Source organism: Theropithecus gelada, chromosome 6, assembly GCF_003255815.1.
Source record: "Theropithecus gelada isolate Dixy chromosome 6, Tgel_1.0, whole genome shotgun sequence".
In the NCBI taxonomy this organism is placed as follows: Eukaryota; Metazoa; Chordata; class Mammalia; order Primates; family Cercopithecidae; genus Theropithecus; species Theropithecus gelada.
In genome coordinates, this window is record NC_037673.1 from 146452453 (window position 1) to 146479773 (window position 27321).

A 27321-nucleotide genomic window follows, 5' to 3' on the forward strand; every position below is an offset into this window, starting at 1 on the left:
CAAGATGGTGAAACCCCGTCTCTACTAAAAATATAAAAATTAGCCGGGCATGGTGGCAGGGGCCTGTAATCCCAGCTACTCAGGAGGCTGCGGCAGAGAATTGCTTGAACCCAGGAGTCAGTTTGCAGTGAGCCGAGATCAGGCCATTGCACTCCAGCCTGGATGACAGAGCAAGACTCCACCTAAAAATAAATAAATAAAATAATCATCTGTTACATTTGGAGAGTAATTCAGTCATTAATGTTTCCCAGCTATAACAAAAGGATCTGTCCTCAGAGAAGGACATAAAGAAATCCAATTCTTTTTCCTTTATGGTCTTGAATGAGTCAGTTAACCCTTTGGAGAAGAGGGGAGGAAGACTAGATTACTTGAGGACCCTTTTTGTTTTTTGTTTGTTTGTTTGTTTTGAGACAGGGTCTTGCCCTGTCGCTCAGGCTAGAAGTGCAGTGGCGCAATCATGGCTCACTGCAGTCTCGACCTGGGCTTAAGCAATCCTCCTGCTTCAGCCTCCTGAGTAGCTGGGACTATAGGTGTTTGCCACCACACTCCGGCTAATCTTTTCTATTTTTTGTAGAGATGGGGTTTTACCATGTTACCCAGGCTGATCTTGAACTTCTGGGCTCAAGCGTTCCTCCTGCCTTGGCCTTCCGAAATGCTGGGATTATAGGCATGTATGACTCCTATTCCATACAGTGCTGGGATCAGAAAGCCCAATTTTGGATCATGTTTTACTACTATCTTAACTCTTGAGTTTGGACAAGTGACCTTTGAGCCACATTTTTTTCCATCAGTAAATACAGGCTAACACCTTCTGAAGACTAAGTGAGAGAACTAGGAGTAGATTCCTGACTGGAGCACACCACTTTGTAAGGAATAGAACACTACCCTTACCCTATACATGCCATGAAGCCTCTCCCAGAATGTCCTCCTCTTTATGCCTCTCTCAGTTCATGAGGGTACAGGGTTAAGAACAGTTTTTAGTCCTCCTTTTGCAATAACTGAGCATTCTCCCAACCTCATACCCACCTCACAGAGTGAAGGAGTTGAATAGTCTAAGGGTCCTTCCAGTCTTACCATAGTGTGCACTGCTGCCTGTGAGCAGCACCTGGGATCCAGAGCCCTGTGAGGTATACTCAGTCATTCTCAAGCATCTCTGTCAGCCATCTTGGAGGGCCTTGCTTTCCCATCTGTCCTTTCAGGGCTTGTGTCCTTGGCCTCTTCTCTCTTCACTCACTGCTTAAGTTTTTTGTTTTCAGATCCAGTTGAGGCTGATGAAAGTATGACTCAGGGAAATAGCCACATGTGCAGGTATACACATACAGTTCTAAAAAGGTTGGCTCATGGGCTCTCATATGTTGAACACCTTGCATTATAAGCCCACTCTATATAACTGCATCCACATGTATGGCTTCAATCACCTTGCTATCTGTGGCAGCCAAAAAATAGTTCTAGCCTAACCATTCTAGAATGCCAAACAGTCTATCTGTCTATATATAAATCTCCAGGGCTGGTTGTTACCAGACAACTGCCTGGATGCCCAGAGACATCTCACGTGTAACATGACCCTCGAACTCGTCTTCCTTTCCCCAGTAACGTACCTTGATCATGGTGCGACCCAGCCACTTAAGCAGAAACCTGAAATTTCATGAAATCTTCCTTTACAACTCCCACAGTAAATCCATCTTACCTCGTAAATGCCTCTCAAATCCAACATGTTTTTCCTACCCCTCAGTGTAAATTATTTCTCTTCAGTACTATCTACAGCCTAACTAGTTTATCTGCTTTTCTACAATCCAGCCTCCATACTAGTTATCAATTATTTCAGTTAAAAAAAAAAAATTATTTCAGCCCTGACCATTGCTACTTGTCAGGGCAAGTAGAAGGGGTCTCCAGTGTCTTTAGGATAAGTTCAAAATAAATGGTCTAACCCACAAGACTTAAAAAACTCTGCCCTTACATCTCCAGCCTTTCGTTCTACCACACATCCTTTGCTTGGCATACCACCCACGAACCTTAGGTGCTCCCAAATGGGCCATTTAAAAAAAAAATACCCCAGGCCTTTGTATATGCTGTTCTGCCAGGAGTTGCCTCCCAGCCCCATCTCCCTAACTCCCTACTTTTCCTTCCAGATACTTATCAAATAATCCCTTTTCCTTGGCAACATTTCCTACTGAATTCGTCTTCTCTTATTCAGGGGCTTCTTTAGGGTCCCCCTCTATATTCCTGTATATCTTTGCATATCCTCTAAAATGACATTTACCACTCATTCCCCCACGCCCCATCTATCTCTTCTACTAAGCTTCTTGAGAGTAGGGCCATGTACTTCAAACTTAGAGCTCCTATGACGTGCAGTGGCTTTATAAGGTTAAATAAGTTATTACTGCAAACATGGATAATTATTGGGTAATTATTTCCCTAATACTGGCTCATTTCCAGAGCTTGAGTGTCTATCCACGATCAGGTACATAGCCTATGGTTTTTCATTTTTAGGGTTTTTTGGGGTTTTTGCCATTTTTTGAGACAGGGTCTTGCTCTTTCACCCAGGCTGGAGTGCAGTGGCGCGATCATGGCTCACTGCAGCCTCAAACTCCTAGGCTCAAGTAATTCTCCCACCTCAGTCTCCCGAGTAGCTGGGATTAGAGGCATGAGCCACCACATCTGACTAATTTAATTTTTGTAGAAACAGGGTCTTGCTATGTTGTCCAGGCTGCTCTCAAACTCCTGGGCTCAAGCAATCCTCCTGCCTCAGCCACCCAGAGTGCTGGGATTACGGACATGAGCCACCATGCTCAGCCTGGCCTATGGTTATTAATAGGTTGGAAAAAGTCTCTAGAGAAGAGATAGTATGTAATGGAGGGGATTAGGTGGTCCCAGGCAGTTACTTCTAGGTAAATTGTTTGAACAAGTCCAACATCCTATGTGTCTTCCTTCTTTCTTTGTTGCCTTCCCTCTCAATCTGTACCACATCAGAGAAATTACAAGTGGCAGCTCCAAAGGTTTCTTCAGTTGACACTGTCTCCCTATGTAGTCCACCTGTGCCCTCTGGTGGCCACAATATGCTACCACATTCCACTTTAAAGATAAGTCTGGCTTCAGGTAGCATGAACAGCAGTTTAATAGGTCTACAACCTTGGAATTAAATTATCTGAGTCTCTTGTGGTTTTGTATTATGATTTACTAAAAATATTAAATAATAAGTAAATAGTGCTTGAAATATAATAGACAATAAATCTTAGCTTACTTGCTTTTTTGAATCAGGCCCTTATGAGTAATGGCACAGAAAACTTGAATTATCATCTATTGATTAGGCTGGTGGTTCTCAAACACTGAACCCCAAGACCTGTTAGTGGAAGAAAGGGCTGATAAAGCAGATCCCTGATTCTAGATGGTACTCATTTCGTTCCAAATAGGGATAGAATGACAATAGAGTGCATTTATAGAATACTTAGTCTGTACCAGGTACACCTTTTTATCCTCATGACAACACAATTGAGGTAGGTGCCTAGGCCTAGTATGCTGGCCTGCAGAGAGGATTAGTCAACTGGAGCAGAAGTGGGGTTGCCACTCAAGTGACGTTGGAGTGACCAAAGAGGTACAGAGAAGCCATAGAAAGCCTGACGAGGGGTAATACCAACCTCTTTTAGCTTAATAAAATACCAAAAAACTCTGATGTCCAATAGAATCAAAGTTTTAGCCATTGTAAACTGGACTGCAAAAATTTTCTTTTTTGGATGATTTCCATCTTCCAGGATCTAAATCATGACATATTAAGTAAATCAAGAATGTTAAATTTGTTTTTATTATTAGTAGTAGTATTTTAGATGGAGTTTCACTCTGTCACCCAGGCTGGAGTGCATTGGCAACCTCTGCCTCTTGGATTCAAGTGATTCTCCTGCCTCACTCTACCAAGTAGCTGGTATTACAGGCACCCACCACCATGCCCAGCTAATTTTTGTATTTTTAGAAGAGACAAGGTTTCACCATGCTGGCCGGGCTAGTCTCAAACTCCTGACCTCAGGTGATTCGCCCCCCTCGACTTCCCAAAGTGCTGGGATGTGTGAGCCACCACGCCTGACCAGGGATGTTAAATTTGTTTTTTAAAAAAAGCAAGTTTAAGCACATATTTACTGAACATCTACTGTATGCAAAGGACTTAGACAAGCCCTTTCATACTAAAGTCCTGTGTGTATAAATGGAAGCCAAAAGAAACCCTGGAATGACTTTCTGGTGGAGGGACATGGGTTCAACTATAAATGGTATATATTCTGTATACTTATCAATTATATTCTATATAATTCATTATCAAAGAACAGATTATAGCCTGGATTGGAATTATATTTGAGGCAACTATTTCCATGGAAAAATTTTGCAAGCCCTTTTAAATGGAGTAAAACCCTACCTTATCTCCAAGCCATTTCTAGTAGAATCAACGCTTAATACAGCTTTAAAAATAAGATAGCTTCAACACATTATATGTGTCTATCAATTTATACACAAATGTTTATTGAAGTGCCTATGATGTGTCCAGCACAGTCCTAGGCACCATTAAGATTATAAAGGTTGACTGACCCCTGCTCTCATGGACCTTATAGTCTAAAGAGCCAGAGAACATCTAGAAAACATCTAAGTGTTTGAGTGGTAGAGACAAGAAGTTCAGAGATGAGGGGAAAACAGGTGGAGTAGTTGCTGGAGTCTCCAAGAAAGCCTGGAAGAAAGAGGATTCCAGTTAGTTCTTGAATGTGTAAGGCCTAGCTTAGTAGAGAACAGGGTGAGTCATTTGGGCAAGGCACACAGGCAGAAGTCAGTACACAGTGAGAGAAAACAGTGACCTCTTCAGGGAGCATGAATGTACACGGAATTGTATCGAGCTAACAAGTTGGAAATGCAGGTTGTAGTCAACTATAGAGGATACTAAAACTCAGCTAAATAGTTTTTTTGTAGGCATTTGAAAGCCACTACAGACACTTGGGCAGGGGAAATGGTGTGGTGCCAACAGATCAAACAATATGTGCAGAACGCACTGCGGGAGAACGGTGAGGGAAGGAATTAGATACCATGGCAGTAATCCTGACACCAGAGGATGATGACAGCAATTAAGGAGCTGACAAAGAAATATAACCACAGGGCTTAGCCAGAAGAGTTTTCCTCTCTCACATGTTAAGAATTTAAAATATGTACAGTACTTTTAATTCAAATGATCGTATTAGTCTGTTAAAAGAAAAATATCCAAAATAAGCAGTAAAAGAATCTATTTAAACATCTGCCGTTTTTCAGTGATTGTTGTTTTGTTAATGTGGAAGCAATATTTTCTATGATTTATCTGCTGTATCTGTTTTGACTAAGCTATTACAGAAAGAAAAATCACTGAATTGCTATGGGTTTCTGAAATATCCAGAAAAATTAACCTGAAGCAGGGGGGAAAAATGACACCACACCATTAGCAGGTATTGTGTGAAACTTCTGAAAATGAAACTGACATTTATCTTATTAGGAATAAATATACTGTCTAATGAACTCTCTAATGAACCTTCCTCTCACCCTTTCTGGAAAGTGAGAGTCATGCTGGGCTGTACGTTCTCCCCCATGATTCTGATTAACGGGATGCTCTATTATTATAACCTCCCTCCCTGGTTCTATCCATGTCTTATTAAATTTTTTTTTTAGAGATGAGGTCTCACTGTGTTGGCCAAACTGGTCTCAAACTCCTTGCCTCAAGTGATCCTCCCAAAGTGCTGGGATTACAGGCATGAGCCACCATGCCAAGCCTATGTCTTAAATGCACTGTATTTCCTTGTACTCCAGCTCCCTATTAGTGAAATGCCTATTAAAACATTTGCTAAGGCCAGCGTGGCAGTATGCATCAGTAGTCCTATCTATTTGGGAGGATGGCTTGAGGCCAGGAGTTAGACACATATGTTATAATCATGCCTGTGAATAGCCACGGCGTTCCTGCCTGGGATGCAATATAACAAGACCCCATCTTTAAAAACAAAGTCTTATAGTGCTTCTGGCAAATCAACGGAAAGGAGAAAGAGCTCTAGAGTAAGAACAGTTGTTTTTTTTTTTAACAATTAGCGACGGGGGAGTATTGAGATGGCCAGCTAAAGAGAGAAGTTCTAGAACTCAGCTAGACCAGCATATTGCTTTATTTAAATTGGCTCAATATCCTATCTAAAGCTAGACTAGTGGTTTTCAAAGCATGGAGCCTGGACTGCATCAGCTGAGAATATGTTAGAAATGCACATTTCTGGGTCCCATCTGAGGTCTACTGTATCAAACTCTGGGGGTGGGCCTAGCAGCCTTGGGTTTTAACAAGCCTTCCAAGTGATTCTGATGTGAGCTAGATTTGGAAGTCCCTGAGATAGACTTCCTGGAAAGAAGCTGGACCCAGGCCCATAGTGTACTTGATGTTCCTGTGGTTGGTTCAGTTTCCAAACTTGTCTGCACATTGGAATCACCTGGAGAGCTTCAAAACTTCCAATGCCTGTGACCCATCACCAAAGATTGTGATTGAATAGGCCTGGGATATGGCCTGAGCTTTGGAATTTTTAAAGGATTCTCAAGTGATCCTAATGTGCAGACAAGTTTGGAAACCCTTGGATAAATCAAAATACATCTTGAATCAAGGACCAGAGATAGCCAAAAAGAAAAGACAAGACAAGACAACACATGTATTAGTTAAATTCCATTCAAGGAAGTTTCCTGGCTATTTCAGAGTACTGGAATGTTGTCATAATAATATTGCTTTACTTAAATTGGCTCAACAGCCTATCTGAAGAAATCTTTATTCTTGTAAACTACATTTTCTGAAATAAATTCCTGCATTACTTTGTTTGGAGGAAATCTGTAATTTTGGAATCAACAAGGATTTGTGTCACTCTTTTCATTAAATATTCATCTATGCCATTTAATTGTCCAAAAATGGCATCAGGAACGTCTACACAAGTGGAAAGGAACTGTCTAAGTTTCTGTACACTTGATATGGCTTCTGTGATGGTGACTTTTGGTTGCTGTGGTAAAGATACCTCCCCTTCATCTTCACTTCCTGCTTCACTGGTATTTTCGCCAGCCACCATGCCCTGGATGATGTCTGTGTCCTGAGAGATAATGAGATCATCATCTGCAGTAACAAAGTCCTGGAAATTTACTTCATTTGGGACACAGGTGGCAATAGCCACTGTGTGCCACAACTTTTCAATGGCAGTATCTGGTTCACTGGCTGCTGATTCTATGTCACATTCTGCAAATTCCATAGGGATGATGCCTGCCTTCTGCCAACATTTGACCACTGTGGATGGCTTGACTGACCACCATGCTGCAGCAATCATGTCAATGGCCTGCTTGATGTCCACCTTTTCTTGATCCTCCCTGCTGCTGAGCTTGAGGAGGATCTGTTTGAGAAGGTGGCTCCGGTATAGTACTTTCATGGTGTGAATTATGCCAAGATTCAGTGGCTGCAGGACAGCAGTACAGTTGGAGGGCAGATACCCAACCTGAATCCTTTCCAAGCGTGGAAGCATGTTATGAGCAGAGCAGTTGTCAATCAGCAAGAGGATCCGGCGTTCCGCCCTCTTCATCCTGGCATCCACTTGCATCAGCCACTCATTAAACAGATCCCTTGTCATCCAAGCCCACTGGTTGGCTCGGTAATCACAAGGGAGGGAATGGATGTTCTTGAGGCAGCGTGGGCTGGCTGACCTACCGACGATCAATGGTCTCATTTTTTCAGTCCCTGAGGCATTGCAACAAAAGAGTGCTGTCAACCGCTGCTTTGCTTTCTTGCCCCCTCTACAATGGTCTCCTTTAGCAGCAAGTGTATGCTGGGGAAGCAACTGGAAAAACACTCCTGTCTCATCAGCATTAAAGATATCATCTGGGCTGTAGTCAGCAATCAGTTTTATAATTTCCCCTGCATGCCACTCGTTAACCTTATCTATTCCTAGACCATTCATTAATCTGTCAGTATCTTCTCTACAGACTGCTTTCAAAGCAATTCCGTGGCGATCTCTAAATCTGTTCAGCCAGCCCACACTTGCTTGAAAATTGTCATAGCCAAGCATGTTGGCCAAGTTTAGTGCTTTTTTCCGAATGACAGAACCAGTCACAAGAATGTTTTTGGCATGGATTTCTTGAAACCAAGCAAAAACAGCCTTATCAATGTCATCATAAAGAGCGCTCCTCATCCTTTTCCGCTGGGGTCCCACGGATGCCTCCCGTACCTTTTTTTCAAATTTGGTGCGATCCTTTAAGAATGTAGATAAAGTAGAGGGAGTGATACCAAATTCTTTTGCCACGTCACCTTTCCTCTTGCCTGAGTCTACAGCTTCCACAACTTTCATTTTCTCTTCCAGAGAGAACTGCCGACGCTTCTTGTTCCCCTTGTTTGCCATTTCCAGGGAGTGAGGGCTGGCCACGACTAACAGGGCTGTCTGGTTCCTCCTCGCAGCTTGCTTTGCCACAAGTGTGGCAAACTGAGAAGACAAAATGGAGTACCTATCAGGAAACAAAGATAATGGATTTCCCCTAAAAGATGGTTCAGGTTTTCACAAATCGTATTAGGAAACGACAATTTATGGTCAAAGTAAAGAGAAGATAGGATTCACGCTACTGACTTTTTGTAGAGGCTACTTATAAAGACTCACAGAATGTTTGAAACAGAAGGGATCTTATTATATAGTTTACTTAAACTTTCTGAAGCCCTTAAAAATGGGAATAACAATGTTTGCTCTGCCTACCATGAGAACAGATTGAAATAGGCAGGGAAAGAACTTTGCATATAGCACTGTGCTGTATACATTCCGAGTTATTATCCAGTTTCTTTGATGGACACAGAAACTGGGGCCCTGGGAAGGGGCCTACGCAGGTTCATGCAGCTTAGATTTCTTAACTCAGATTACTATTTCTGCCAGGCCATGGTCCTGCTTGAAATTCCACCAAAATGAGATCTTCAAAGCTCTACCACCATCTTGCCTGGAAAGATTTTTACTGTGGGAAGATGTTTCTGGTAGCCATACATTCATTTTATATTCATAGGTGCCAAGCTTTAAGGGTACAGTAATGAACAAAAGAGTCAAGGTCTCTGTTCTTATGAAATATAAAATGTGGTGGGAAAGATAAATAAGTAAACAAGATAATTACAGAGGGTGATATGTGCTATAAAGGAAATAAAGACTATGACAAGGAATAAAAGAGGAAGATCTACTTACTATACAAAGGGTGGTCAGGGGTGTCCTCACTAAGATGGCACTGAAGCTGAGATCTTCAAGAATATGGGGAAACGGCTGTCCAGCAAAAGACATAGCATCAGCAAAACCTCAAAAGCAAAAATAGGCCGGGCGCGGTGGCTCATGACTGTAATCCCAGCACTTTGGGAGGCCGAGGTGGGCGGATCACTTGAGGTCAGAGTTTGAGACCAGCCTGGCCAACATGGCAAAACCCCAACTCTACTAAAAATACAAAAATTAGCCTGGCGTGGTGGTGGGTGCCTGTAATCCCAGCTACTAGGGAGGCTGAGGCAGGAGAATCACTTGAACCCAGGAGGCGGAGATTGCAGTGAGCTGAGATCGTGCCATTGCACTCCAGCCTGGGCAACAAGAGCAAGACTCCGTTTCAAAAAAAAAAAAAAAAATAGCTTGAGGTATTCAGGGAACTGAAATATTTGCATGAATCCAAGTATATGACAAAGGTGGGTGGCCAGACCATTCAAAGATGCCATGGTAGGCTGGGTGCGGTAGCTCACACCTGTAATCCCAGCACTTTGGGAGGCTGAGGTGGGTAGATCATGAGGTCAGGAGATCGAAACCATCCTAGCCAACATGATGAAACCCTGTCTCTACTAAAACTACAAAAATTAGCTGGGTGTGGTGGTACGTGCCTGTAATCCCAGCTACTTGGGAGTTAGAGGCACGAGAATTGCTTGAACCCAGGAGGCGGAGGTTGCAGTGGGCCAAGATCGCACCGCTGCACTCCAGCCTGGCAAGAGCGAGCCTCCGTCTCAGACAAACAAAAAAAGATGTCATGGTAAAGAGTTGGTATTTTGAGTGCAACAGAGATCCGCTGACGTTTTCAGGCATTTTAAAAGGATCACTTTGGCTGTTTTGTGGAAAATGGATCAAAGAGGCAAAGAGACCAATTAAGTGACAGATTATGGCAGAAGTGATGGGCAGGTTATAGTACTTCTCTGGGCCTGTTTTCTTTTTTTCCTTTTTTAAATATATTTTTGAAAAGTCCCATGGTTGCAAACCACAAGACCAGATGATGCCTAAGGTCCTTCCAGATGTAAGTCTTGGACCCTAGATAGGTACTCCAAACTCAAATGCCTTTAGGGGCCAGGATGGTGGTGTAAGTGAGTAAAACAGGGATTGAAGTATTTGAAGAATGTTGTGGTATATCCTGTCTAGAAGTATTCAGAATTTAAAACTAACAGTCCCCCTGCCCCAGGCTGGTCCAACAAAACATGATCCAGCAGTAGCAATTTTGGGTAATTGCCTTCGTAGGCATTTTATCATGAGAATCCTCAAAGGACAAGAGAAACTGCTGTGACTTTACGCTATGATTGTCCCTTCTAAGGGTAGATTTTTACTATCACCTCCATACATTATCCATCCATTCGTGACATGTACTATGTATTAAGCAGTATGGTTGATGCCAGCCATACAGAGATGAATGGAGCATAGTGCCCACCTTTGAGGAGCCTACCAGGGAAGACAAACACTAGAGCATGTGAAAACTATAGCAGAGGTTACAGAGTACTACTGGAACATAAAAGTGCAGATAATCAACTGGAGTGGGGCATGGATGGCAGTGCACTTCAAAGAGGGAACAATATGGTGGGCCTTAAAGAATAAACAAATAGGAACTCATGAGATGAAAGGAAATATTTAATATGAAAGGCGATGAAATGCTATAGAAAATAGAATGTCCTTGTCAGGAACAAAGAAGTCCTTGGAGAAGAAAGCAAGGACCAAATCACAGGAAGTCCTAGTTAGGATTCTAGCTTGCATTTGGGGCATTAAGAGACTTTTGACGGTTTTTTGGTTTTGTTTTTTTGGAATGACATGATCAGATTTACAATTCAGTCTTCTGGTTGCAGGGTAGGGAACCTAATGGGTAAAGTTGATTTTCCTAAGAGATGGCCCTAAATCTGAATATAAAAGCAGGCTAGCCCAGTAGGCCATATATAGTTTGGATGTTAATTTGAGTGCAATAGGAAGCTACTGAAGGATTTTAAGAGAGGAGAGATAGCTGCCATGTAAAGAATAGAAGGGTATCAGAGAAAAAAGCAGGAGAGTCCACACTAGATAATGGTGGCTTGGATAAGAGTAGTAATAGCGAGATGGTGAGTAGTAGTCAGTTTGGGGCTATGTTTTTGCAAGCCCTGTCATGGACCGGATGTGAGGTGAAGGAGGAATCAAGGATAACGCCCAGGTTTCTGGTCTGAGCACTGAGCAATCCAGCGGATGATGGTGCCATTTACTGAGGTGGGAGGATCTACTGCGTAAACGTAATTTGTTAAGCACTTTACATGGTTAATATTGCTTACCTGTGGCAGGGCTGGGATTCAAACCCAGGGAGGCTCACAACAAAGCTAGCACTCCAAACACTACAGAGTGCTATATAGCTGGTTCTGGGAACTACTAATATTGAGAGGAGACATAGAAAGAGAATAAAGCGAGAGCCAAATCAAAGTCTTGGTCAAGCTAAGTCGTCTGAATTTTATTTTAAGTGAATGAGACACTGGAGGGTTTTAAGCTGGGAGTGACTTGATCAGACAGGGCAAAATGATCAATCTGACTGCTTCGTGGAGAACAGACTGTAGAGGGGATGTGGGGAGAACTACATCAGTCCAGGCAGGAGATGATGGTGGCTAGAAGGTTGGTGACGGCGGTAGATGGACAGAAGCTGACAGATTGGAAACACATTTGCAATACAGTGAGAGTTGTGCGGGCACTCGTACAAATGTGGATAACCTGTGACACTGGAGAGAAAGGATTGGATTGTCAATCCAATCCAATCCCTATTTGACTTACGAAGGCTCTCCACACGGTCATTGAGCTCAGCATAAGTCACTCCAGGAACTCACTACCACCACTATTCGTGGGCCAGTGGGAGAGACGGATTGAGGGCAGATCACTGGAGTGATGAAGGCGCTACTTGATGCGGCACTACGTATGAACCCGATCTTGAATGAGAGGGAAAGACGGGAGAGGCAGAAGTCAGGCCTTGAACGTCGTGCGGAGGAGAGGGTGGTATTGTAGGCTTCCCAGCGCCCGACGTGGCTCTTGAGAGGTGAGGCGGGGTCTAGATCCCTCACGCTCAGCACAGCCCCGCCCCTGTTACCTGAACGCCCCACAGCAGTGCCCAGGGGCTGAGCGGCCGGGGTGCCCCACCGCCGGCAACCACAGCTTCCTCCTCTGCCCGGGACCTCTGGCCGGAAGCAGTCCTTTCACCTTAATAGACCCCCTCCAAGCCTTTGAGTATTTCGTATGGGTCCGCCCCCAAGCTACGGCTGGGCTGTTGCGCTTGCGCGAGGGGTCGCACGCAGTCACGCGCCGCCGACCGCTTCCGGTGCGCCGCGAGGGCAGCCGGGACGGGTCTCCCTGGCGATCCGTGGTGTGCTGCTGCTCAGCGGCCAAACCGGTGCCTCGGTGACGACTGTGTACCTGCTGTCTTTCTCGAGCTCCCCGGGGCTTGACCCCCGGGGCCCTCGGCAGGCATCGGTGAGGAGCCTGCGGAGCGAACCTGTGCTCCTACACTTGCCCTTCTCGACTCCATATCGCGACTCCGAGGAGGGGAAGCGAGGGGGGCTGTCGCGACTCCGCGCCGTGTGTCGCCGGGCGGGGCCGCGGGGCCGGGGCTCCTCCAGCCCCCGGGATGCGCGCGCGAGCCCTCGCCTCCACTTCCTTGTTGCTGCTGTCACGACTGGAGCCGCCTCTCGCCGACAGCGGGGAGCGCGAGTGCGCCAGCCATCCCCCTCGTCGAGCCCCCGGGCCGAGCGCCTCCGGGAATGTGAGCGGCGCGGCTTGCACGCTCCTCCGGGTAAGTCCCGCCTTCGAGGGTCGCGCCGAGCCGCTGGGCGACCTCGAGTTGGCTGCTGCGGCTCTCTGAGCCTCGACTGACTCTTCCACAAAGTAGGGCCACTGAGCCTTAGTGTCCTCCTTCCGCAATCCGTATGGGACATTCGGATGTCCCAGACGTCTTAGCTTGACCAATACTTTGTCTCGTTTGGCTCTTGCTTCATTCATGACCCACAATGAGGGAAAGAAGCTAGCCCAGAGTCAAACTGTGGCCCATGGCCGAGCCCTCAAAGGCCATCTCGTGAGATTCCAAGGAGGATGTGATGGGACAGAGAAAGTGTCTCGCATATTTCAAGTATTGACCTTAACTGTATTTTACAGATGAAATAACGGAGACTTAGGGTAAGTAGACTGCTTAAGGTCATAGGGCCGCGTGCTGGTGCGACTCTGTAGCCTGCACTAGAACCCGGATTTTCTGTCCTCCAGAGCCCTTCGTTTTTAACCTTTGTATTGTCCTGCCTTTTTTTGCATTGCTATACTGCGGCCTCCAGTCTGATAACAAACTTGGACCCAGGCTTAGAAGAGGGTAGTAAAACAAAACCCTAGGGTGTTCTCTTCCTGCCCTCAGCCCAAGGTGGTTGTAATGACTGTTTCCTAACCCGTTTTGCTCAGAGTGCTTAGTACCCTATATGCCATTCATTACAGATGCTCTCCTGCAGTTACTGCCCTGCTCCACAAGGGTTTCAACCGCCCAGAAGTCAGTTAAGGGCAAAAAAGAGCAGTCCCCACGTAGCCTTGATTTGAACTCCTGCTTCCCTTATCATTTACTGGCCTATTGTTTACCCAGCCAAGTTGTAGACTGTGTTCTCTTCCTGGGTTGCACTATGGCAGTTAGAATGTAGGTTTTTTTTTTGTTTTTCTTTGTTAGTTTAGTTTTTGTTTTTAATGGGAAGAGGAATCGTTTAGAGATGACAGAGAACTAGGAAGAACCTTAAGAAAAATGTGTGCTTAACCTGGGGTATATCCTTAAAACTATAGGTGAAATACAGTGTGTCTGCATTTTCTAGGATAGTTTTTGTTTGTTTGTTTGTTTGTTTGTTTTGCTTTTGCAACATTGTGAAAAGAATTCTTGCCTCCAAAAGATTAGGAGCCACTAGGTTCATCCTCTTCTCACAGTAGAAACAGTTGAAATTTAGGTTGTGGAATAGACTTCTCTAGGATCATAAGGTTAGCGTTTAGGTCTCTTGACTCCACATGCAGTGCTCATTACGCCTTATTTGTGGAGTGAGGTCTAATTGAGAGGTGAATGGGCTTCGTACTGCACATATCAGTCCCATATTTACCACCACAGCTGCTTCTTCACATAATTCTAAATTTCCTCCTGACAGATTTTCAGGGGCAACTATGTTATTTCCCTCTTGCAAAATTCAAGTGGTTTCTGTGAGCCTTTCTCGCTCCAAGGATTGAGACTTGTGGTAAAACTCCAATTTAGAACTTGGCTACAAAAAAAGCTAACTCTTCTTGAAGTAGTTATTAAGTTTTTTTATGCCTCTTTTCCTAGACATAAAAGCTGTTAGTAGATTCTCTGTTTGTTAGCCCAGCACCAGAGAGCTGATATTGGTTGGTGAGATGACTGTTTAGATCTGTGCTGTCTCTAGCTCCTAGCCTATGTTGCTATTTAAATTAATTACAATTGGCCAGGTGTGATGGTGTCTCATGCCTGTAATCCCAGCACTTTGGGAGGCCAAGGCAGGAGGATTGCTTGAGCCTAGGAGTTTGAGAGCAGCTTGGATAATATAGTGAGATCTCATCGCTACAAACATTTGAAAATTTGCCAGACGTGGTGGTGCACATGTGTAGTCCCAGCTACTTGGGAGGCCAAGGTGGGAAGATTTCTTGAGCCTGGGAGGTGGAGGCTGCAGTGAGACAAGATCGCATCACTGCACTCCAGCCCAGGGGACAGAGTGAGACCCTGTCTTGAAAATAAATACATTTAAAATTAAAACTAATTCAATTCTTCAGTCACACTAGCCATGTTTCTTTTTTTTTTCTTTTGAGACGGAGTCTTGCTCTGTCGCCCAGGCTAGAGTCCAGTGGCACAATCTCGGCTCACTGCAAGCTCTGCCTTCCAATTCACACCATTCTCCTGCCTCAGCCTTCAGAGTAACTGGGACTACAGGCGCTCGCCAGCACGCCCGGCTAATTTTTTGCATTTTTAGTAGAGACGGGGTTTCACCGTGTTAGCCAGGATGGTCTCGATCTCCTGACCTCGTGATCTGCTTGCCTCGGCCTCCCAAAGTGCTGGAATTACAGGCGTGAGCCACCGCGCCCAGCCCGTACTGGCCATATTTCAAGTGCTCGATAGCCATATGTGGCTGGTGGCTACTATGTTTGACAGCACAGATGTAGAACATTTCCATCATCAGAGTTTATTGAACAGTGCTGGTTTGGAGAGTTGCCAGTAGAGATGGGTAGCAGTGTAGCATAACGAAAGAAGGCCCAGGGAGTTGGATTTTTTAATTGAAAATCTATCTCTCAAGTCCCTGTTTGGGCTTGGTGGCCTTGGGAAGGTTGTTAAGCATCTCAGACACAGATAATAGTCTTTAACAGAGGCCAGATATGGTGGCTCACGCTTGTAATTACAGCATTTTGGAGGCTGAGGTAAGAGGATCGCTTGAGCCCAGGAGTTCAAGACCAGCCTGGACAACATAGCGAGAGCTCATCTCTATTATTATTTTTAAAATTATATAAAATTTAAAAAAAAAAACTTAATGAACTCTTTCTTTTTTTTTTCCTGCCTGCCAATTACCTGACTTTAGGAATGAACCCAGCTGGGTGCAGTGTAATCCCACTCATGCCTGTAATACTAACAGTTTGAGAGGCCAAGGTGGGCAGATCGCCTGAGTCCAGGATTTTGAGACCAGCCTGGCCAATATGGCAAAACCCCATCTCTCCAAAAAATACAAAAAATTAGCCGGGCGTGGTGACATCACCTATAGTCCCAGCTACTCAGGAGGCTGAGGTGGAAGGATTGCTTGAGCCCAGGAGGTTGAGGCTGTAGTGAGCCCAGAGTGTGCCACTGTACTCCAGCAACAGAATGAGATCCTGTCTCCAAAAAAAAAAAAAAAAAAAAGAAGAAACCTTTTTCGTTTCTATAGCACTTGACTATTTTCTTTTTTTTTAATTAAAAAAGATTTTTTTTTTTTTTTTTTTTGAGTCGGAGTCTCACTTTGTCGCCCGGGCTGGAGTAGTCTCACTCTGTCGCCCGGGCTGGAGTACAGTGGCCGGATCTCAGCTCACTGCAAGCTCCGCCTCCCGGGTTCACGCCATTCTCCTGCCTCAGGCTCCCGAGTAGCTGGGACTACAGGCGCCCGCCACCTTGCCCGGCTAGTTTTTTGTATTTTTTTAGTAGAGACGGGGTTTCACTGTGTTAGCCAGGATGGTCTCGATCTCCTGGCCTCGTAATCCGCCCGTCTCGGCCTCCCAAAGTGCTGGGATTACAGGCTTGAGCCACCGCGCCCGGCCAGATTTTTATTTTTTAAATAGAGATGGGGTCTCACTATATTGACCAGGCTGGCCTCAAAACTCCTGACCTCGAGCAATCCTCCCATCTCAGTCTCCCAAAGTACTGGGATTATAGACGTGAGCCACTGCGCCCAGCCAATTATTTTTAAATAGAGTTGTGTCTGTTGTATCCTTTGAGTCCTATCACTATAAATCTGTGAGAAGGTAGGTGAGACATCTTTTTTTATACATGAGAGGGAGAAAGCTGAACAAAAAGCAGCTAAAAGACCTGCCCAAAATTGCACAAGCTGGCAGAGTGTAAAGAAATCTCTTATATACAGACCCTTACTACATGTTTGAGTGAATCAATGAAGGCATTTGCTTAAGTTGATGAAACATAGGAGGAATGGGCCAGAACTTCTGATTTCTGGTCAAGCATTCTTTTCACCTATTTCCGTATAGAATTGTCATAATTTGGGGCTAATAAATCTTTGCGTAAAAGGGGTGGGTGGGTACTGTATCCCGTGAATATAAGTGAAAAGTCTTTCTAAGTCAGTGGTCACAAATTTGCCCGGTCTAAGGAATTACCTGAGGCATTTGTTAAGCATGTGGATTTCCATACCCTTGGGAGATTCTGATTCAGAAGGGCTGAAGTGGAGCTCTGGAATCTGTATGTTAACCAACCAACCCAGGTGCCTCTTAGGATATATTGGGTTTGGGAAATGTCTAAGCCTTAAGGCACTGGCAGAGGTAAGGGGTTATTTGATCAGGAAACTGCTGCCCCTCTTAGGGTAAATTCTGGAAACTTTATTTTGACTTTCCTTTCCTTTAGCCATGGACGCATCATATGATGGTACTGAGGTAACTGTCGTGATGGAGGAAATTGAGGAAGCCTATTGTTACACCTCTCCTGGGCCACCCAAGAAGAAGAAAAAGTATAAAATACATGGAGAGAAGGCCAAGAAACCCAGGTTAGCCAACACAATTTGGTTGCTGCTAGCATTTATAAACAGAAGTTGCTTGGAGAGCTGCATTGAGGAAAACTTTTAAGACTCTTTGAAAAAGAATGTTATTATTGAAGTCCCGGGTCGAGGGATGGGGAGTGGGAAGTGAAGGGATTTCTGCCAGCATTGCTATTACTGACTAGACTTTGCTTTTGTTTTCAAGTTGTCACAAGAAATTGTACCATACTGATGGTAGAAGCTAGGTACAAAAGAGCTACATTATTTATTATTATGCCATTGTTGTTATTTAAACATTTAAAACAATGCATTAATAAAATTACAAAATTAGAAATAAGGCTGGGTGTGACGGTTCATGCCTGTAATCCCAGCATTTTGGAAGGCCGAGACGGGTGGATCACTTGAGGTCAGGAGTTCAAGACCAGCCTGACCAACATGGAGAAACCCCGTCTCTACTAAAAATATAAAATTAGCCAGGCGTAGTGGTGCACGCCTGTAATCCCAGCTACTTGGGAGGCTGAGGCAAGAGACTCAGTTGAACCTGGGAGGCAGAGGTTGCGGTGAGCCAAGATTGTGCCATTGCACTACAGCCTGGGCAACAAGAACGAAACTCCATCTCAAAAAAGAAAAAAGAAAAAAACCACACGAAAAGAAATAATACCAATTACATCTGTACAGAATATCCAAATTGTAGCTCTAATTTCACTGTTGACTGTGAATACCTCAAACTTGCTGAAACTACCAGCATTGGTCATTTTGATTGGTCTGCTTGCTTCCCTCTCTCATCCATGGGGAGGTGCTATTGACCAGGATGGTGACCAAAGGCTGCGTAGAGGAGTACAGAGTGTGAGTGATAACCAGCCCCTTGAGGAAGCTTTCCCTGAGAGTGGAATGACAGGACAGGACACCTGTATCTTTCTTTGCTTCTGTTGGGTTTAAAATCATTCCTGCACAAAAGATGATCTTTAGGAAAGCCAGTCAAATGAGCCTTTGCCTCCAGGTTTCTGAAGAGAAAACAGCCACTTGCTATCTTTACCATTCATTTTCCCCTACTCCCTTGGAGCCCCTTATCTTCCTGGATAGTTACTCCTGACTGTAATATACTGGCTCTAATGTAGTAACTTTAATATGGTAGCTTATATAGGCATTTCTCCTATACCATGAGTTTTTGTATTACAAACTGAATGTAATATAATTCGTGTTGTACTGACAGCTATCAGTTATAATCAGGAATAAGATTATAACTTATAACACCATCTAAGGATGTTATTTAAATGTTGCTTTGCTTCACTTTCAGTCCCTATTTAGATAAATGCTTAGAAATGGGAAGCTGGGTTTTATCAACCTCTTGACTGCCCATACCTTAGCATAGTAGTACTTACTGGTTGAATGATGGAAAGCCTGAAGAAGTCATTGCTTCCTCAGGTCTGCTTACCTCCTGTACTATTACGACATCTACCTGAAAGTGCAGCAGGAGCTCCCCCACCTCCCCCAGTCTGAGATCAATAAGAAGATTAGTGAGAGTTGGAGGCTTCTCAGCGTGGCCGAGAGGAGTTACTACTTGGAGAAAGCCAAACTAGAGAAGGAAGGTTTGGATCCTGTAAGTAATTTTTTTTTTCAGCTATTTTTTCCACTGGTTCAGTGATGAAGGCCTTAGGGAAACTAAGCCCCTTGTTCTGTTTCCTTTTCTTTTTTGGGGGAAACTTTCATCATTTTGTTCTTCTTGACTCTGAGCTTGCTTGTTTCCATTTTGATGATGCCCTGCACTCTCTTGTCCTGTTCGGTTGCAGCAATACGTGGAGCTGACATTTTTTGTGTTTTCTACAGTGAGCCTTAGGTTCCTTTTCTAAATTGTAGTGTAACTTGGAGCCCTTTGTAGTTACTATAATATAATAGCTTTAATGTAGTAACCTTAATATAGTAGTTTATATAGGGCTTTTCTCCTACGCCTTGAGTTTTCATATTACAGATTGAATGTAGTGTGTTGTACTAATTGCTATCAGTTATAATCAGGAATAAGGCTTGCATGTTTAGAGGTAGGTAGAGCTGCTTGTGTAATACAGTACCATATTATTTTGTTAGCACTGGTGGTTGGAAATTATGCTAAAAGCAAAAATGCCAGTAAAGCCAAAGATGGTGGAGAAGACCGAGGCTTTGGGTGCTTGGGTTAAAGGACTAACAAGGAAGCATTTAGATTTATGTCTGTCAGCATTTTCTTATTTCTAGTTCACAATAACAAAACACACTGACAGCTATTTAAACTGCTGGGTTTTTGTGTTTTTGAGAGTATCCCTGTCATGGCATACACTGCTGTTTTTTTAAACTGAAATTCCTGCAGGAAGAATAACCTTGCTGTTGAAGACTGGAACCTTTTAACCTTAACTCCTTATTTCAATAGAAGCAATTGTCTGTAACTTCTGTTTTGGTGGTGTAGAGCAACAGCAACAACTATGTTATAGCAGAACAGGTTTTATTTTCCCTTGTTGGAGCCCGTCTGCTACTGCCGTTTAAATTATTTTGTGCTTATTGGCCTGGCATTCTTCTTTCTGGGAGAGCTTTGTCTTACCTATAGGCTTGGAGATGCTACTCTGTGCTCCCTCCTCTAGGTGATTTGTTTATTAACAGTGAATCTGGGAAATAATCCCTGTAGTGGATGATGAAGTCTAAGAAAAGTTTATCTACTCCCTTCGGTTTCCTTTCTATAATAAAATCAGCAATCTAGGCCGGGTGTGGTAGCTCATACCTGTAAACCCAGCACTTTAATAGGCTGAGGTGGGAGGATCACTTGAGCCCAGAAGTTTAAGACTAGCCTGGGCAAGATGGCGAAACTCTACCTCTACGAAAAAAAGGAGGGGGTGGGGCGGGGAAAGATTAGCCAGGCGTGGTGGCACGCACCTGTAGTCCCAGCCACTCAAGAAGCTGATGTGGGAGGATCACTTGAGCCTGGGAAGTCGAGGATGCAGTGAGCGGTGATTGTGCCATTGCACTCTAGCCTGGGCAACAGAGTGAGACTCTGTTTCATACACACACACACAAAATCAACACAATCTTTATCATGCACAATCTTTTTGTGCATGATAAAGAAAATCCTATGTAATCCTGGAGTGATTTGGTTTTTAAAACTATACACTAATGTAGTTCATTATCAAGACTTTAAAAAAATTTAAATCGTCTGCAATGATTCTTACTTATTTACATGCTTATTTATATCTACCACTATCTCTACTGCTGCCACCAAGAACATGAATAGGTTAGTTCTGATAATAGCTGAGTGACCATTGTAACTTTTGAGTCTTGGTCTCCTCATCTGTAAAATGGCAATAGTCTCTTCTCGTAATGTTTAAAATAGGTAATGTAAATCACCTAGCTGAATTCTTGATAATACTGACATAATAAATATTGCCCTTTAGTAGATTAAACATTCAGTAACCATATAATAAGGAAAAGTGGCATTTATTGAGTACCTGAAATGTACCAAGACTGAGTGAAGCTTTATGTGCTGTGTTTGACGTCTCCCAGACTGCCTGGTGTGATGGGAAGACACTCAGTGTCTTCATACCTTAGGAGCCTGTCAGAGCCCTGTGGCAGGCTGTCCTCCTCAGCAGCCCTTCAGGTCTCTTGCCAATTGCAGGTTCCAGTTTTATGCCTTCTAGTCTATAAAATGAATATCATTCAGGCCTTCCAGGTTTCTTTGTGCTTGGATTTGTTAAGTCCAGACCATCCTATGTGTATTTGCCACCATTTAGTCTTGTTCTCCTAACATGGCTGCTTCAGAGGTTGGCTTGAGAATGCCATTTCCCCATTACCTCTCCAATAAAGGCTCCATAAAAGATTCAGTCCATCTGCTTTTATGTTTCGTCTGAGTGCTGCTTTTAACTTTTCATTTCTGAGTGCTTCCTTTATGCCTTAAGTAGTCTCATCGACTTCTTTCTTTTGATTTATTGAAGAATCCTTTTGTAGTTGACTTTAGTGTTCCTTTTAAAAGATACTTCTGAAATTATTTTTTTGTTCTGTTTAATTTCAGGTCTCACTTATCTGTTCACTTTCAACTTTTCCGTTTTCCTTATTGGGTGCCTTTAAATTGAAAAAATAAAACATAAATTACTTTTTCTTGGTGCCAATTAGCCATTCAGGGCTGTGCTTTTCAGTACCTGGCCTTGATACTTAGAAGACCTGGCCTGGAGTCCCAGCTCTACTGCTTACTAATTTTGTGTTTAGGGAAAGTTTACCTCCCTGAGTTTTATCCTAAATTTTCTCATTTGTTAAATGGGAATAATAATCTTATCTAACATAATAGTGTTGTTTTTAAGATAACATCAGATAATGTGTTTGAAAACATTTTCTAAACCTGAAGGTATTGGGTCATTGTTAGTATTCACATTTTTTTCCTTAGTGTATTCAGGACCTTATCACATAACCCCTTCTATATATACTTTCTCTCATGAAGGCTTCTCATGAAGCCCCTTAGCTTTGTGATCTGTTCATCTTCTTTGTAAGTCTGGGGAAAACCAGTGAGGTCAGAATGCTTACTTGCTGCCTTGAGTTTCATCTTAGCCTGTTAACTTGTATTTTATGCTCTTTGGGTTTTTATTGAGCGTTATACATTCTAAGGTTTGAATCTTATGCTACTTTGGAATCCTAAAGTGTCAGAGCTCAAAAGGAACTCATAAATTGCCAGATTCAGCTCCCTTGTTTTACAGATGGGGCAGCTGAGGCCTCAGGAGGGGAAAGGATTTGCTCAAGGCTATGCCAGACCTCAGGTTCCAGCTCACAGTTTCATATGGCAAGACCAGTGCCATTTCCAGAGTTCAGTTCATGCTGTTTCCCGTGTGATTGAGTGAATAAGCTACATTGGCTAAAGTGTGATTCAAATGAAGATGACACTGCTGTTGACAGGGGCTGACCTTATCTGAATTAGGTCAAGAGAGTAGAGTTTTTCCAGTCCCTTTTGCAGGGGGGGGAAAAAAAGACCTTACATACATATATATATCTCTCCACATGGTCTTAGTCCATTTATCTTTGCTTGTCTCCCCCTTCCTGGCTTCCTCATCCTCAGAACTCTAAGCTCTCTGCACTGACTGCTGTGGTTCCGGACATCCCAGGTTTCCGCAAGATCCTCCCACGCTCAGATTATATCATCATCCCCAAGAGCAGCCTGCAGGAGGACCGGAGCTGCCCTCAGCTAGAGCTATGTGTGGCTCAGAACCAGATGTCCCCGAAAGGACCTCCTCTTGTGTCCAACACTGCCCCGGAGACAGTGCCCAGCCATGCAGGCATGGCAGAGCAGTGCCTGGCTGTGGAGGCCCTGGCTGAGGAGGTGGGAGCCCTTACCCAGTCAGGTGCTGTACAGGAGATTGCCACCTCAGAGATCCTCAACCAGGATGTGCTCCTAGAGGATGCTTCCCTGGAAGTAGGAGAGAGCCACCAACCTTACCAGACAAGCCTGGTAATTGAAGAGACCTTGGTGAATGGCTCAGCAGACCTCCCCACTGGAAGCCTGGCTGTGCCCCACCCCCAGGTTGGAGAGAGTGTATCAGTGGTAACAGTCATGAGGGTAAGTGGCTTTGGTACTGGTGTCTTTGGCTTTGTCTAGAGTTACTTAAAGGGCAGCTAGCATCATGCAGTGTGATTCCAGAGCAGTGGCAATCAAGAGTGCTGATGTGGCGCTTCTACTGATACTGCAGTTCTCTTGAATGTTTCTTGCCCCTGCGCTCACTCCAGAGTTCTTTGGAATTTCTCAGGCACTCTTACCAACTCTTTGCCCAGCTTAGCGAGAATTTTCTTTACGTGAGATAGTTCATAAACTACATTAGCAAGAAAGCTGCAAATTGTATTTGAGTTATCCATGAGTCAAAGCTAGGATCTGTTAGGCAATTTAGTATCAATCAGGATTTTGTTTTCTGAAGACTGCTTCCTTTTCTTGAAATGGGATGTCACTCTGTTGCCCAAGCTGGTCTTGCATTCCTGGGCTTAAGCAGTCCTCCTGCCTCAGCCTCCCAAGTAGCCAGGATTATAGGCTTGTGGCACCACACTGGCTCCCTGAAGACTATTTCAGCAAACAATGGCACCTTGAACAGTGTACAAGAATTTTCACACAAGACCTGTACCAAAGTCTTCCTGGGTTCAGATGGGGTAGGAAGACAAAGGTTATCTTCAAGGCCAGGTTGATGGGACTCATATCTGAGAAAGAAGCAAGTTTCCACAGTGGCCTAAGTGTCATTCTCAGCTGAAGGGAAAGCAGCACTTTTAGCGATCCCAACAACCTTATCTCCTAAAAGTGGAAGTGGAGAGAAACTGCTACCCTGCTGTAGTATAATATATAACCTGCCCTCTATAACCTTGGAGAGGATAGCATTCTCAGCAATGGGAATCTTTCTGTTCAGGCTGAGAGGACCAGCTTGCTGTAGCCCTTATGGCCTGAGCAGAGAGAACAAGTACCCCTGCAATCTGTCCCAAGTCTAAATCCTTATTTGTTGCCTCAGTGCTATTTATGATAATGAAGCGTGCAACTAGCCTGTTTTTGTTGTTGTTTTTTGAGATGGAGTTTTGCTCTTGTCGCCCAGGCTGGAATACAGTGGCGAGATCTTAGCTCACTGCAACCTCCGCCTCCTGGGTTCAAGCGATTCTTCTGCCTTGGCCTCCAAGTAGCTGAGATTACAAGCGTGTACCGCCACGCCTGGCTAATTTTTGTATTTTTTTTTTTTGGTAGAGACAGGGCTTCATCACGTTGGCCAGGCTGGTCTTGAACTCCTGACCTCAGGTGATCCACCCGCCTCAGCCTCCCAAAATGCTGGGATTACAGGCGTGAGCCACTGCACCTGGCCACCACTAGCCTGTTTAAAGCAGGTAAATAGGGTGCTAAGAACACTTGAAAGGGTTAGAATTGGATTCTCTCACTAACTGCTTATGTGATCTTTGAAGTCCTAAATCTCTTAGAATCTCAGTTTTCTCATCTGTAAAACAAAGATAGCACATTTCCTGTGGTAGTAGTTTTCTCTTTGTTCTTAATTAAACTTTTTGAGATCATCACAAATTCATTCCTTTTGATAAGCACACTGGGATGAGTACACTGTCTGTTATTAAACTTAATCCAGTCTTCCAGTGTCGAGTGGCCTGGGTGTTTACTCTGTTTCAGTGAAACTGTCCTCTTCGTTGCCCATAGGATTCCAGTGAGAGTAGCTCCTCTGCACCAGCCACACAGTTCATCATGTTGCCTCTGCCTGCCTACTCAGTTGTGGAGAACCCCACCTCCATCAAACTGGTCAGTACTGTATGTGGGGGATTGATGGCAATTAGGGTGTCATAAGCATTTTTTTCTACATAGATTTGTTGTTTTTTTTTTTCTTTCTGAGCTACCAGTTGTAGGACCAAGTAGATTTCTAAAAGTATTAGAACCTCAGGATGTGAGAACTGGCAAAGGTTTCAAAGAGATTATGTGGTCCATATGTTCTTAATGGGGGTGAGGGGTTGTAGATAGATCTCCATGGGATCCATGAACTCACCTCAATTTTTATACAAACCTTTTTCCTGGAATAGATTCCATGACTTTTATAAAATTTTCATAAGTGTACGTGATTTAGGAAAATGAGCAGCCGCTGATCTAATTCAATACTGTGATCGTACAGATTAGGAAAAGGGCCCAGAGGAGAGAAGGGACTTGTTCAAGGTTACAACACAAGTCAGACCGGATTCTAGTTTCTTAATTCGCAGTTGATATTTTTTTCAGCATCGGGGCTGAGATTTATCCCTAACTCTTTCTCTTTTTCTGACACTATTATAAATGGCATTTTAAGAAAATTTTCAATATCTGATTGCCTACAGCTAATACGTTGTAATACAATTGATTGCTTTGTATATTGGGCTTGTATTCTGCAACTTTGCTTAACTCACTTATTAGTTCTGGTAACTTTTGTAGGTGCTGTTGGATTTTCTACATAGTTAATCTTGCTGTCTACATGTAATGACAGTTTTATATCTCCTTTCTGATTTGAATTCCTTCTTTCTTTTTCTTGCCTTATAATATTGTCTAGGACTTCTGGTACAATGCTAAATAGAAGTGGTAAGAGCAGACATCTTTGTCTTGTCCTCATGTAAGGAGGAAAGGATTCAGTCCTTCCTCATTAAGTATATTAACTATAGGTTTTTCCTACCTGCCCTTTATCATGTTTAGGAGTTCCCTCTATTCCTAATTTTCTGAGAGTTTTTATCAGGAATGGATGTTGGATTTTGTCAAATGCTTTTTCTGTGTCTTTTGAGAGTATTATAAGAATTTTCCAGAAGTTGGTTAAGGTAGTGAACTTCACTATTATTCAAATTTTAAACCACCTTTGTATTCCTGGGACAAACCCCATTTGACAGTGATATATTATCCCTCTCATAGATTGTTGGATTTGATTTGCTAAAAATTTTGCTCAGAATTTGGCTCAGAATTTCCTTGTACAGTCTGTCCACTTTTTGTATCAGGGTAATGCTTGCCTCTTAAAATGACTTGGTAAGTATTTTCTCCACCTCAGTTCTTTTCCTTAAATGGTAGTATTACCAGGGAAGTCATCTGGGCCTGGAATTTTCTTTGTGAGAAGGTTTTTAACTGCAAGCCCAATTTTAAAAATATATCAAGTTGTTCGTAACATTCCCTTATTACCCTGTAATAAACACTGTACTTATCTACAAAGATAATTTGGACTGTTGTTTCCCTATTGCTGACAGATGAAAAAGTTTAGACCTTAAAATAATACCTGATTCTGTTGGCCGCTTCTGGTTAAGGCCACTCTCTACAGCTTTCCAATGACGAGTAATGCTTTACATTACAGCCAGCTAATATTCTAAGATTCTTAGAAGTGGACAAACCACTTGTTGCTTATTTTGGTTGTAATCTGGACAGTTACTACCTGTGTGGAAAAATTCAGGGTACTAAACAACAGTGTCACTTTATGGCCTGGTACTACACTGGAGCATGTCACAAGTTTGCAAGGGCTGTAGCTCCTCCATCTACTAATGGATACTACCAGAGACCTTCACACAGCACAGACCTCGATTACAAACACCTAAATATTAACACCCATGGGATTTGCAGTCCCTATGTTCATGCCTAGTACTTTGGTAAGCTCCACACTAGGCACATACTGTTTTATGCAATCTTTAAAGACATCTGCAATAGACAATATGCAGTTTGTTTATAAACTATGAGGTTTATAAACAGAGAGAACTCTTTACATTTGCTATTATGTCTTAACAGGCACAATCTGAAATACAATTTTGTACTAGCAGTGTATAAAAATACTTTTAAAACAATACTTTTGATAGGTACAGTAGCACTTTAAAGAAAACCACTGTGGAGTTATTCCTTTTGAGGACCTACTAAAACAATTCAACTTACTGTCCCCAGCTACATCTAAAGCACGAACGTGGAAAGCAAGTTCTCTTACCCAGGTACATACCACACACACCCACGTACTGAAACAATCTCCATCTATGATGCATGCTGATGAGGTATCAGTCTCAAACAGGGCATGAGATGACGGTGTTTGGAGCCTGTTTCCATTTCCAGGTTTGGTATGAATGAACAAAAGGCAAAGGCAAGATGGAGTCTGTGTATGGGCCCTCTCTAGGAGTTTAATCTGGCATATCAATATTTAACTTGGGAGGTGGGGGAACGTATTTCCTGGGGCTCTGGATTAAAACTACCTGATCTTCCTCCCAAACACTGAAGCAATTTTTGGAGCTTCTGGAACCGATGTTTCTTCAGCACCTTCACTATCTTCCTGATGGAGATTGTATGAAATGTTTCCATATTCTCTTAAAAGTGGGAAAATTTCAAGCAGAAATTGACAGAAGTCTCT

At 43.4% G+C, this 27321-nt stretch overlaps 2 protein-coding genes across 3 annotated transcripts in view; one reads left to right on the top strand and one right to left on the bottom strand.

The window, feature by feature from the left end:
* Positions 1–6725: 6725 nt before the first annotated feature.
* Positions 6726–13026, bottom strand: TIGD6 (tigger transposable element derived 6). 2 transcript variants are annotated; one of them, XM_025387592.1, is made up of 2 exons: positions 12340–13026; positions 6726–8471 (listed from the first exon to the last, which is right to left on the bottom strand). In XM_025387592.1, exon 2 carries the CDS (start codon positions 8388–8390, stop codon positions 6825–6827), a length of 1566 nt encoding a protein of 521 aa, XP_025243377.1. In that variant the 5' UTR covers positions 8391–8471; positions 12340–13026; the 3' UTR covers positions 6726–6824. The 2 variants fall into 2 exon arrangements, with proteins under 2 accessions (XP_025243377.1, XP_025243378.1); XM_025387593.1 differs by having other exon boundaries at positions 11773–12479.
* The window catches only part of HMGXB3 (HMG-box containing 3), a 53119-nt gene continuing 38125 nt past the window's right edge, over positions 12328–27321 (top strand). The window contains exons 1-5 of the mRNA XM_025387589.1: positions 12328–13038; positions 17353–17491; positions 18908–19082; positions 22539–23036; positions 24645–24743. Of these exons, the coding sequence (XP_025243374.1) occupies positions 12486–13038; positions 17353–17491; positions 18908–19082; positions 22539–23036; positions 24645–24743 (1464 nt within the window). The 5' untranslated portion in view covers positions 12328–12485. The remainder of the gene's footprint in view (positions 13039–17352; positions 17492–18907; positions 19083–22538; positions 23037–24644; positions 24744–27321) is intronic.

Bases quoted from the DNA above. Each gene is read 5' to 3' on its own strand.
- TIGD6 (XM_025387592.1), bottom strand. From the start codon at position 8,390: ATGGCAAACAAGGGGAACAAGAAGCGTCGGCAGTTCTCTCTGGAAGAG.